The sequence below is a fragment of the Ranitomeya variabilis genome, chromosome 1 (assembly GCF_051348905.1).
Source record: "Ranitomeya variabilis isolate aRanVar5 chromosome 1, aRanVar5.hap1, whole genome shotgun sequence".
In the NCBI taxonomy this organism is placed as follows: Eukaryota; Metazoa; Chordata; class Amphibia; order Anura; family Dendrobatidae; genus Ranitomeya; species Ranitomeya variabilis.
In genome coordinates, this window is record NC_135232.1 from 794,772,789 (window position 1) to 794,786,570 (window position 13,782).

A 13,782-nucleotide genomic window follows, 5' to 3' on the forward strand; every position below is an offset into this window, starting at 1 on the left:
CAGACTTTGGAGGCTTATTTGAGGTGTTTTGTCTCTGCTGATCAGGACGATTGGGTGACATTCTTGCCGTTGGCTGAGTTTGCCCTTAATAATCGGGCTAGTTCCGCCACCTTGGTTTCGCCTTTTTTCTGCAACTCTGGTTTCCATCCTCGCTTTTCTTCGGGTCATGTGGAGCCTTCTGACTGTCCTGGGGTGGATTCTGTGGTGGATAGGTTGCAGCAGATCTGGAATCATGTGGTGGACAACTTGAAGTTGTCACAGGAGAAGGCTCAGCGCTTTGCCAACCGCCGCCGCGGTGTGGGTCCCCGACTACGCGTTGGGGATTTGGTATGGCTTTCTTCCCGCTTTGTTCCTATGAAGGTCTCCTCTCCCAAATTTAAACCTCGTTTTATTGGGCCTTACAAGATATTGGAAATCCTTAATCCTGTATCTTTTCGTCTGGATCTTCCTGTGTCGTTTGCTATTCACAATGTATTTCATAGGTCCTTGTTGCGGCGGTACATTGTGCCTGTAGTTCCTTCTGCTGAGCCTCCTGCTCCGGTGTTGGTTGAGGGCGAGTTGGAGTACGTGGTGGAGAAGATCTTGGATTCTCACCTCTCCAGGCGGAGGCTTCAGTACCTGGTCAAGTGGAAGGGCTATGGTCAGGAGGATAATTCCTGGGTGGTCGCCTCTGATGTTCATGCGGCCGATTTAGTTCGTGCCTTTCATGCCGCTCATCCTGATCGCCCTGGTGGTCGTGGTGAGGGTTCGGTGACCCCTCACTAAGGGGGGGGTACTGTTGTGAATTTGCTTTTTGCTCCCTCTAGTGGTTACTAGTTTTTTGACTCTGGTTTTTCTATCATTCCTTTTATCCGCACCTGGGTCGTTAGTTAGGGGTGTTGCTATATAAGCTCCCTGGACCTTCAGTTCAATGCCTGGCAACGTAGTTATCAGAGCTAGTCTGCTGTGCTCTTGTCTACTGATCCTGGTTCCAGTTATATCAGCTAAGTCTGCCTTTTGCTTTTTGCTATTTGTTTTGGTTTTGTATTTTTGTCCAGCTTGTTCCAAATCTATATCCTGACCTTTGCTGGAAGCTCTAGGGGGCTGGTGTTCTCCCCCCGGACCGTTAGACGGTTCGGGGGTTCTTGAATTTCCAGTGTGGATTTTGATAGGGTTTTTGTTGACCATATAAGTTACCTTTCTTTATTCTGCTATCAGTAAGCGGGCCTCTCTGTGCTAAACCTGGTTCATTTCTGTGTTTGTCATTTCCTCTTACCTCACCGTCATTATTTGTGGGGGGCTTCTATCCAGCTTTGGGGTCCCCTTCTCTGGAGGCAAGAAAGGTCTTTGTTTTCCTCTACTAGGGGTAGCTAGATTCTCCGGCTGGCGCGTGTCATCTAGAATCAACGTAGGAATGATCCCCGGCTACTTCTAGTGTTGGCGTTAGGAGTAGATATATGGTCAACCCAGTTACCACTGCCCTATGAGCTGGATTTTTGTATTCTGCAGACTTCCACGTTCCTCTGAGACCCTCGCCATTGGGGTCATAACAAGCCACGTAGTATATTGCACAGGCCACGAAGTATATAACACAGCTGTTGTGAATTCTGCTCTTGGGCTCCCTCCGGTGGTTATAAGTGGTAGCGCTGCTGTCTTTGGATCGCTGCATTCATCAGGTGTGTCCACTTATTGCAAGTCTGACTGGGCTATTTAGTCTTGCTTGACCCTTTAGTCAGTGCCAGTTGTCCATTGTTCCTGGAGGATTCACATCCCTGCCTGGTCTCTCTTGCTTTGCTGTTCATTTCAACAAAGATAAGTTCTGGCTTTGTTTTTTTGCAGTCCACATGCTGTGGGCCTTATTGTTCAGTTCTTTTCCATGTTTTGTCTTGTCCAGCTAGGTCTGCATAAGGATTTGTTCAGCCAAGCTGGTATCTCTGGAGATGCAGATATACCCTCCATGTCTTTAGTTAGATGTGGAGATTTTGTATTTTCTGTGGTGGATATTTTTTAGTGTTTTAATAGTGACCGCATAGTACTCTGTCCTATCCTTTCTATTTAGCTAGAGTGGCCTCCTTTGCTAAATCCTGATTTCAGTCTGCATATGTTATTTCCCTCTCCTCTCACAGTCAATATTTCTGGGGGGCTGTCTATCCTTTGGGGATTTTCTCTGAGGCAAGATACTTTTCCCTTTTCTATCTCTAGGGGTATTTAGTCCTCCGGCTGTGACGAGATGTCTAGGGAGTGTTAGGTACATTCCATGGCTACTTCTAGTTGCGGTGTTAAGTTCAGGGTCTGCGGTCAGTACAGGTACCACCTTCTCCAGAGTACGTCTCATGCTGCTCCTAGGCCACCAGATCATAACAGTACAACTGGCAAACAATGAGTTAATCGCATCTCAGAAGAAGGGAAGGAAAATGCTGAGACATTTTTTTTTCTGTAGTCTGTTGTGTCTTTTCTTCCCTCTTTACCTCTGGGTGGCTCAGGAGTTTGGCGCTGGCATGGATGTTCAGGGATTGGCTTCTCGTGTGGATCAACTTGCTGCTAGAGTACAGGGTATTTCCGATTATATCGTTCAGACTCTGGTTTTAGAGCCTAGAATTCCAACTCCTGATTTGTTTTTCGGGGACAGGTCCAAATTTTTGAGCTTTAAAAATAACTGTAAACTGTTTTTTGCTCTGAAACCCCGTTCCTCTGGTGATCCCATTCAGAAGGTTAAAATAGTCATCTCTCTGCTGCGTGGTGACCCTCAGGATTGGGCATTTTCCCTGGAATCTGCGAATCCGGCCTTGTTTAATGTAGACACCTTTTTCCAGGCGCTAGGGTTATTGTATGATGAACCTAATTCAGTGGATCATGCTGAGAAGACCTTGTTGGCCCTGTGTCAGGGTCAAGAAGCGGCAGAATTATATTGCCAGAAATTTATCAAATGGTCTGTGCTGACTAAATGGAATGAGGATGCCTTGGCGGCAATTTTCAGAAAGGGTCTTTCTGAATCCGTTAAAGATGTTATGGTGGGGTTCCCCACGCCTGCTGGTCTGAGTGATTCTATGTCTCTGGCCATTCAGATTGATCGGCGCTTGCGCGAGCGCAGAGTTGTGCACACTATGGCGTTGTTTCCCGAGCGGAGTCCTGAGCCTATGCAGTGTGATAGAATTGTGTCTAGAGCTGAACGACAAGGATTCAGACGTCAGAATAGGTTGTTTTTACTGCGGTGATTCTGCTCATGTTATTTCTGATTGCCCTAAGCGTACCAAGAGAATCGCTAGTTCCGTTACCATCAGTACTGTACAACCTAAATTTCTGTTATCTGTGACCCTGATCTGCTCATTATCGTCATTTTCTGTCATGGCATTTGTGGATTCAGGCGCCGCTTTAAACTTAATGGACTTAGAATTTGCCAGACGTTGTGGTTTTCCCTTGCAGCCTTTGCAGAGTCCTATTCCGTTGAGGGGCATTGATGCTACACCGTTGGCTAAAAATAAACCTCAGTTTTGGACACAGCTGACCATGTGCATGGCGCCAGCCCATCAGGAAGATTGTCGTTTTCTGGTGTTGCATAATTTGCATGATGCTATTGTGCTGGGTTTCCCATGGTTACAGGTGCATAATCCAGTATTAGATTGGAAATCTATGTCTGTGACTAGTTGGGGTTGTCAGGGGGTTCATGGTGACGTTCCTTTGATGTCAATTTCCTCCTCCCCCTCTTCTGAAATTCCTGAGTTTTTGTCAGATTTCCAGGATGTATTCGATGAGCCCAAATCCAGTTCCCTTCCGCCGCATAGGGACTGTGATTGTGCAATCGACTTGGTTCCAGGCTGTAAGTTCCCTAAGGGCCGACTCTTCAACCTGTCTGTGCCAGAACATGCCGCCATGCGGAGTTATGTTAAGAAGTCTTTGGAGAAGGGGCATATTCGGCCATCTTCTTCACCATTGGGAGCAGGTTTTTTTTTTGTTGCCAAGAAGGATGGCTCCTTGAGACCCTGTATTGATTATCGCCTCTTGAATAAGATCACGGTCAAATTCCAATACCCTTTGCCTTTGCTTTCTGATTTGTTTGCTTGGATTAAGGGGGCTAGTTGGTTTACTAAGATTGACCTTCGAGGGGCATATAATCTTGTTCGTATTAAGCAGGGTGACGAATGGAAAACTGCGTTTAATACGCCCAAAGGCCATTTTGAATACTTTGTGATGCCATTCGGGCTCTCTAATGCTCCATCTGTGTTTCAGTCCTTCATGCATGATATATTTCAGAATTATCTTGATAAATTCATGATTGTATATTTGGATGATATTTTGATTTTTTCAGATGATTGGGAGTCTCATGTGAAACAAGTCAGGATGGTATTTCAGATCCTTCGTGATAATGCCTTGTTTGTGAAGGGTCTAAGTGCCTCTTTGGAGTACAGAAGGTTTCTTTTTTGGGCTTCATTTTTTCTCCCTCATCTATAGAAATGGATCCGGTTAAGGTTCAGGCCATTCATGATTGGATCCAGCCCACATCCGTGAAGAGCCTTCAGAAATTTTTGGGCTTTGCTAATTTTTATCGCCGTTTCATTGCCAACTTCTCCAGTGTGGTTAAACCCCTGACCGATTTGACGAAGAAAGGCGCTGATGTGACGAATTGGTCCTCTGCGGCTGTTTCTGCCTTTCAGGAGCTTGAATGCCGATTTACTTCTGTCCCTGTGTTGCTTCAGCCGGATGTTTCTCTTCCATTTCAGGTTGAGGTTGACGCTTCTGAGATTGGGGCAGGGGCCATTTTGTTTCAGAGAAATTCTGATGGTTCCTTGATGAAACCATGTGCCTTCTTTTCTCGAAAGTTTTCGCCTGCGGAACGCAATTATGATGTCGGTAATCGTGAGTTGTTGGCTATGAAGTGGGCATTTGAGGAGTGGCGACATTGGCTTGAGGGGGCCAAGCACCGTATTGTGGTCTTGACCGATCATAAGAATCTGATTTACCTCGAGTCTTCCAAACGGTTGAATCCTAGACAGGCCCGATGGTCCCTGTTTTTCTCCCGTTTTGAGTTTGTGGTCTCGTATCTTCCGGGTTCTAAGAATGATAAGGCTGATGCCCTCTCTAGGAGCTTTTTGCCTGATTCTCCTGGGGTCCTTAAGCCGGTCGGCATTCTGAAGGAAGGGGTGATTCTTTCTGCCATCTCCCCTGATTTACGATGGGTTCTTCAGGAATTTCAGGCTGATAAACCTGACTGCTGTCCAGTGGGGAAACTGTTTGTTCCTGACAGATGGACTAGTAAAGTGATTTCTGAGATTCATTGTTCTGTGTTAGCTGGCCATCCTGGGATTTTTGGTACCAGAGATTTGGTTGGTAGGTCCTTTTGGTGGCCTTCTTTGTCACGGGATATGCGTTCTTTTGTGCAGTCCTGTGGGACTTGTGTGCGGGCCAAGCCTTGCTGTTCCCGCGCTAGTGGGTTGCTTTTGCCTTTGCCGGTCCCTGAGAGGCCTTGGACGCATATTTCTATGGATTTTATTTCAGATCTTCCGGTTACCCAGAGGATGTCGGTTATCTGGGTGGTTTGTGACCGGTTTTCTAAGATGGTTCATTTGGTACCTTTGCCTAAATTGCCTTCCTCTTCTGATTTGGTTCCGTTGTTTTTTCAGCATGTGGTTCGTTTGCATGGCATTCCGGAGAATATTGTGTCCGATAGAGGTTCCCAGTTTGTTTCTAGGTTTTGGCGGGCCTTTTGTGCTAGGCTGGGCATTGATTTGTCTTTTTCTTCCGCATTTCATCCTCAGACAAATGGCCAAACCGAGCGAACTAATCAGACTTTGGAAACTTATTTGAGATGCTTTGTGTCTGCTGATCAGGATGATTGGGTGGCTTTCTTGCCATTGGCCGAGTTTGCCCTTAATAATCGGGCTAGTTCTGCTACCTTGGTTTCACCCTTCTTTTGTAATTCTGGTTTTCATCCTCGTTTTTCTTCAGGGCAGGTTGAGCCTTCTGATTGTCCTGGGGTGGACTCTGTGGTTGACAGGTTGCAGCAAATTTGGGCTCATGTTGTGGACAATTTGGTGTTGTCTCAGGAGGAGGCTCAGCGTTTTGCTAACCGTCGTCGGTGTGTTGGTTCCCGGCTTCAGGTTGGGGATTTGGTCTGGTTGTCTTCTCATCATGTTCTTATGAAGGTTTCTTCCCCGAAGTTCAAGCCTCGGTTTATTGGTCCTTATAGGATTTCTGAGATTATCAATCCAGTGTCTTTTCGTTTGGCCCTTCCAGCCTCTTTTTCCATCCATAATGCTTTTCATAGATCTTTGTTGCGGAAATATGTGGTGCCCGTTGTTCCCTCTGCTGATCCTGCTGCCCCGGTGTTGATTGATGGGGAGTTGGAGTATGTGGTTGAGAAGATTTTGGATTCTCGTTTTTCGAGGCGGAAGCTTCAGTATCTTGTCAAATGGAAGGGTTATGGCCAGGAGGATAATTCTTGGGTTGTTGCCTCCGATGTTCATGCTGACGATTTGGTTCGTGCCTTTCATGTGGCTCGTCCCGATCGGCCTGGGGGCTCTGTTGAGGGTACGGTGGCCTCTCCTCAAGGGGGGGGTACTGTTGTGAATTCTGCTCTTGGGCTCCCTCCGGTGGTTATAAGTGGTAGCGCTGCTGTCTTTGGATCGCTGCATTCATCAGGTGTGTCCACGTATTGCAAGTCTGACTGGGCTATTTAGTCTTGCTTGACCCTTTAGTCAGTGCCAGTTGTCCATTGTTCCTGGAGGATTCACATCCCTGCCTGGTCTCTCTTGCTTTGCTGTTCATTTCAACAAAGATAAGTTCTGGCTTTGTTTTTTTGCAGTCCACATGCTGTGGGCCTTATTGTTCAGTTATTTTCCATGTTTTGTCTTGTCCAGCTAGGTCTGCATAAGGATTTGTTCAGCCAAGCTGGTATCTCTGGAGATGCAGATATACCCTCCATGTCTTTGGTTAGATGTGGAGATTTTGTATTTTCTGTTGTGGATATTTTCTAGTGTTTTAATACTGACCACATAGTACTCTGTCCTATCCTTTCTATTTAGCTAGAGTGGCCTCCTTTGCTAAATTCTGATTTCAGTATGTGTGTTTTTTCCCTCTCCTCTCACAGTCAATATTTGTGGGGGGCTGTCTATCCTTTGGGGATTTTCTCTGAGGCAAGATAGTTTTCCCTTTTCTATCTCTAGGGGTATTTAGTCCTCCGGCTGTGTCGAGATGTCTAGGGAGTGTTAGGTACATTCCATGGCTACTTCTAGTTGCGGTGTTAAGTTCAGGGTCTGCGGTCAGTACAGGTACCACCTTCTTCAGAGTACGTCTCATGCTGCTCCTAGGCCACCAGATCATAACACACAGCCCACGTAGTATATAACACAGCCCACGTAGTATATAACACAGGCCACGCAGTATATAACACAGCCCACATAGTTTATAGCAGTGTGGGCACCATATCCCTGTTAAAAAAATAATTAAAATAAAAAATAGTTATATACTCACCCTCCATCGTCCACCTGACATGCGCGATGTGGCCACCAGCTTCCGTTCCCAGTGATGCATTGCGAAATTACCCAGATGACTTAGCGGTCTCGCGAGACCGCTAAGTCATCTGAGTAATTTCGCATTGCATCTCTGGGAGCAGAAGCTGGCGGCAGCATCGCGCGCATCAGTGCACGTCGGAAGATGAGAATAGCACAATTTTTTATTTTTTTTAAAATAATTTTTAACATTATATCTTTTTACTATTGATGCTGCATAGGCAGCATCAACAGTAAAAAGTTGGTCCGGGATGGGGAGACACACTGGCACTGACTGGAGGGGAGTAGGGAGTTGGCACTGAGTGGAAGAGAGTAGGTAGGGGCCAATTCGTGGCCGGACTAAGCCTGTCGCTAATTGGTCGCTGCCTGCCGGCCGTGACCAATCAGCGACGCGGGATTTCCCTGACAGACATATGGAAGTACCCCTTAGACGATTATATATATACTAGATGGTGGCCCGATTCTAACGCATCGGGTATTCTAGAATATGTATGCGTAGTGTATAGCACAGGCCACGTAGTATATTGCGCAGCCCACGCAGTACATTGCACAGCCCACGCAGTACATTGCGCAGACCACACAGTACATTGCGCAGACCACGCAGTACATTGCGCAGACCACGCAGTACATTGCGCATCCCACGCAGTACATTGCGCAGCCCACGTTGTACATTACGCAGCCCACGTAGTACATTGCGCAGCCCACGTAGTATATTGCGCAGCCCACGTAGTATATTGCTCAGCCCACGTTGTATATTGCACAGCCCACGTTGTATATTGCGCAGCCCACGTTGTATATTGCGCAGCCCACGTAGTATATTGCGCAGCCCACGTAGTATTTTGCGCAGCCCACGTAGTATTTTGCGCAGCCCACGTAGTACATTGCGCAGCCCACATTGTACATTGCGCAGCCCAAGTTGTACATTGCGCAGCCCACGTTGTATATTGCGCAGCCCATGTACATTGCGCAGCCCACGTTGTATATTGCGCAGCCCACGTTGTATATTGCGCAGCCAACGTTGTATATTGCACAGCCCACGTTGTATACTGCGCAGCCCACGTTGTATATTGCGCAGCCCACGCTGTACATTGCGCAGCCCACACTGTACATTGCGCAGCCCACATAGTATATTGCGCAGCCCACGTTGTATATTGCGCAGCCCACGTTGTATATTGTGCAGCCCACGTTGTACATTGCGCAGCCCATGTAGTATATTGCACAGCCCACGTTGTATATTGCGCAGCCAACGTTGTATATTTCGCAGCCCACGTAGTACATTGCGCAGCCCACATTGTATTTTGCGCAGCCCACGTTGTATATTGCACAGCCCACGTTGTACATTGCGCAGCCCACGTAGTATATTGCTCAGCCCACGTTGTATATTGCGCAGCCCACATTGTATATTGCGCAGCCCACGTTGCATATTGCGCAGCCCACGCGGTACATTGCGCAGCCCACGCTGTATATTGCGCAGCCCACGTAGTATATTGCGCAGCCCTCGTATATTACGCAGCCCACGTTGTATATATCGCAGCCCACGTTGTACATTGCGCAGCCCACATAGTATATTGCGCAGCCCATGTTGTATATTGCGCAGCCCACGTTGTATATTGCGCAGCCAACGTTGTATATTGCGGAGCCCACGTAGTATATTGCACAGCCCACATTGTATAGTCACGTAGTATATTGCCCAGCCACGTAGTATATAGCACAGCCCACGTAGTGTATTGCCCAGCCCACGGAGTATATAGCACAGCCCATGTAGTATATTGCCCAGCCCATGTAGTATATTGCCCAGCCATGTAGTATATTGCACAACCCATGTAGCATAATGCCCAGCCCATGCAGTATATAGCAATGTGGGCATCATATCCCTGTTAAAAAAAAAGAAATAAAATAAAAAATAGTTATATACTCACCTTCCGGCGAAGCGGTTACCGACGCTGCTCGTGCACTCCGGTCCCAAGAGTGCATTGCGGTCTCGCGAGATTATGACGTAGCGGTCTCAAGAGACCGCTACGTCATCATCTCGCGAGATCGCAGCATGGAGCGGTCACCGGAGCGTCGTGAGCGGGAAAGGCCTGTTGTCGATCAGGGGGCCGACGGACGGTGAGTATATAACTATTTTTTATTTTAAAATTAAATTATTTTTAACATTAGATAATTTTACTATTCATACCGCATAGGCAGCATGAATAGTAAAAAGTTGGTCACACAGGGTTAATAGCAGCGGTAACGGACTGCATTACACCGCGGCATAACGCGGTCCGTTACCGCTGCTATTAACCCTGTGTGAGGGCTGACTGGAGGGGAGTACGGAGCGGGCACTGACTGCGGGGAGGAAAGAGCGGCCATTTTTCCGCCGGACTGTGGCCATCGCTGATTGGTCGTGGCTGTTTTGCCACGACCAATCAGCGACTTGGATTCCATGACAGACAGAGGCCGCAACCAATGAATATCCGTGACAGACAGACAGACAGACAGAAGGACAGACAGAAAGACGGAAGTGACCTTTAGACAATTATATAGTAGATATGTTGGTGAAGAACTGGTGGCCCGATTCGAACGCATCAGGTATTCTAAAATATGTATGTAGTTTATTTATGAAGATTTTAGAATAATACATTGAATACACAGAATTCATACACTGCGTCTGTCGCTGATTATTCGCGGCCGGCCATGTAGTATATAACAGCCCACGTAGTATATTGCACAGCCACGTAGTATATAGCACAGCCCACAGAGTGTATAACAGCCACATAGCATATAACAGCCCACGCACGTAGTGTATTACACAGCCCACGTAGTGTATAACGCAGCCCACGTAGTGTATAATGCAGCCCACGTAGTGTATAACGCAGCCCACGTAGTGTATAACGCAGCCCACGTAGTGTATAACACAGCCCACGTAGTGTATAACGCAGCCCACGTAGTGTATAACACAGCCCACGTATTATATAACGCAGCCCACGTAGTGTATAACGCAGCCCACGTAGTGTATAACGCAGCCCACGTAGTGTATAACACAGCCCACATAGTGTATAACACAGCCCACGTAGTGTATAACACAGCCCACGTAGTGTATAACACAGCCCACGTAGTGTATAACACAGCCAATGTAGTGTATAACACAGCCAACGTAGTGTATAACACAGCCCACGTAGTATATTGCACAGCCCACGTAGTATATTGCACAGCTCACGTAGTATATAGCACAGCCCACGCAGTATATTGCACAGTCCACGTAGTATATTGCACAGCCCACATAGTATATTGCACAGCCCACATAGTATATTGCACACAATACGGTCCGAATCCAGGGGGCAGTGCAATGTTGGCACCGAATGAAGCAAACGCATGAGAACTGTTGATGCTTCTGATATTTTCCATGAAATTTCTACTGTGTTGATGCATTCCTTTCATTAACTGCTCAAACAGATCTGAGTAGTGAGGTCTCGGTAGCATAACTTTTCCTTTTTGGCAGCATTGAGTAAACTGATTGTCAGATGGTTTTTCATCAATGAAATTCAGAGAGTCGCATTTAGAGCAAACTGCATTCATATTCCCACAGTAGTGTTCATGAATTGTACTTTCATTGTCTGTTACATAATGTGCAAGTTGTTGAATATTGTCCTGGTCGTGCCTTAGTTGGTAGAGCATTCGTTTTTTATGAATTTGGCGATCATGTTGTTCCTGTCATACAACAGTTTGTTGTGGTGTCTCCTGTTGGCGACGTTGTCTGTGAGATTCCACATCCTGGGCTTGTCTGGCGGCAGTTTGTTGTGGTGTCTCCTGTTCCCAATGTTGTCGTTTTCCTGCTGCTGCTGCTTTTCTGTCATCCTCATTGGCGTATTTTCATTTGCGACCCATTCTAAGATAGAAACACAGGGAGATGCCGCCCATACAGGGAGACGCAGGCACACACCCTACACAATGGCGGCACTTGACAGCAGTGGAGGACAATGATGATTCCAGAATTCGCGGCAGACTGTGCCCGTCGCTGATTGGTCGAGGCCAGCCGGCCTCGACCAATCAGCAAGGCGGGATTTCCGAGACAGGCAGACAATTAGACCCTTAGACAACACAATGGCGGCACTTGACAGCCCGTCGCTGATTGGTCGAGCCCCAGGCGGCCTCGACCAATCAGAGACGCGGGATTTCCAGGACAGACAGACAATCTATATATATAATTGTCTAAGGGTTTTTCTGTCTGTCCTGGAAATCCCGCGTCTCTGATTGGTCGAGGCCTTGCGGCCTCGACCAATCAGCGACGGGCACAGTATCGACGTAGATGTCATAATGGTTGCCATGGTGACGATGATGTCATAAAGGTTGCCTCGACCAATCAGCGACGGGCACAGTCTGCCGCGAATTCTGGAATCATCATTGTCCATATACTACGGGGACATGCATATTCTAGAATAACCGATGCATTAGAATCGGGCCACAATCTAGTATATAATATATATATAATATATATATATAGAGAGAGAGAGATTGTATGTATGTTTTCACTAGTATTTGAGCCCATGTTATCCATTGTATGTCCATTTTGCAGGCCGGCGAGAAAATCTCACTGTACGGATGCCATACGGATGACACACGGATAATTTTTAGAGAAAAAATCGCATCCTCGCGTTGAATACGGATCACTGTTCAGGAACTTTTCTGCGTATTACGCCTGTAAAAAACGGACCGTATTTCCCTACGCTAAGTGTGACGCCGGCCTTAGGGTGCCGACCTCTGTTGCCTGGCAGGGCAAGTACAGTGGATATCTCAGGGCCGCATAGGCTACCTGTGGTATGACCTGGGATTTTTTATAGTCCCATAACCTATCTGGGTACACTTGTCCTTCTTAGCATTGTGATTAATTGATTATTATATATCGTAAATCATGCAAAAAGAGGAGACTTATTATCATACTAGGTATTGGTTTATTGGATTTAGACTATTTTATAGTCTGAATGCTTCAGACCTTTGTGAATTTGTCTGGTCTCTCAGACTTCTCTGTTATTGTATCATTTTCGTGCACAAGGGTTTTTTTTTCTAGGTGTGTTTTTACAAAATATATTAAGAAATATGAAATTTAAAGGGCTATTTATACATAGTTAAAGGTCCCTTACAGCTATTTATGATGTTTACTAACCATGCTGTAATTTCTTTCTAGTCTCTTGCGTCCTCCACTGCCCAGGAGATGTGGTATGATCAGACCATGTTCCTGTACGGTCAGACCCGGCCATTACACAGTACATAACAGAGGCACATTTATAAGATTATCTCAGCACAGGAACATTTTTTTTAAAACAAATCCAATTGTGGAACTTATTATTCCTAGAACTGTTGATGAAAATGTACTTCCATTGTGGGAAACCCTTTTAAGTATACTTTGTTCTTATACTTTTAGTAAGGGAGTATGGCACATCCACATTGATTAAAATGTCAAATCTTTTTTATTAGAAATCCATTAAAAAGATTAAAGAGATATTCACCATGAGTTACAGACTGATGCGTTTCTGGCAGACAAAGTGCCCTTAGTCATAGTCTAAATACACTGAATCATGGGAACAGAATATATTTGAAAAGAACATTTTCCAATAGCGTGAATACAATTTAACCCATTACAAAAGGATAAAAAATGACAATTTTTTTCTATAGCGGTTGTCCAGTAGTCAACAACCCCCTTTAAAAAGGCTGGTGCAAAATACTGATCTAAATACTACTGTGTAAAAGTGCACCAAGGTGAACATTTTTAGACTGTGGACAGATCAGTGCACTGCTTCTTTCATTTTTATTAAAACTATATACAGCATGTATATTGACCTGTATTAGTAACAGGAACAAAATAATGTTCTGCCATTTCATTCTAGGTGCTTTTTTTTAGCATTATATTTTCTGCACATAATTTCCTGGAAACAGCCCTTCCTTCCCATGAAATCTTCCCTTCCACCAGCCAGAGGGGTCTAAAAGAAAGAGATGAGAATTCTTAATTATACTGTAGAACAAGCACAGAAAAACATTAATAGCATAAAGAATTATGGAATAAAGAATTATAGGGTATCTTTTAAGAGAATTTCTTACCCAAAAATGTCCAGATATTGGAATCAAATATAAGTTTAGTAATTCTGTACTGGTATTGTTTTGTTATTCTAGACATTGTTGCAAAAGCGACAACTTTCATATTGCTTTAACGTCCAGATGAAAAACTGGTGAACTGCTGTCATATAGACGGCACGTTCTCGCGAAATTGTTAACGATTGCAAAATATGAAAAACGGCAATATTTGGCAACAGCAATATTT

At 45.6% G+C, this 13,782-nt stretch overlaps 1 protein-coding gene across 1 annotated transcript in view; it reads right to left on the reverse strand.

The window, feature by feature from the left end:
* Positions 1-12,915: 12,915 nt before the first annotated feature.
* MYO1F (myosin IF) overlaps positions 12,916-13,782 on the reverse strand; it is a 302,201-nt gene continuing 301,334 nt past the window's right edge. Inside the window, exon 28 of the mRNA XM_077273492.1 lies at positions 12,916-13,444. Coding sequence (XP_077129607.1) covers positions 13,368-13,444 — 77 coding nt within the window. The 3' untranslated portion in view covers positions 12,916-13,367. The remainder of the gene's footprint in view (positions 13,445-13,782) is intronic.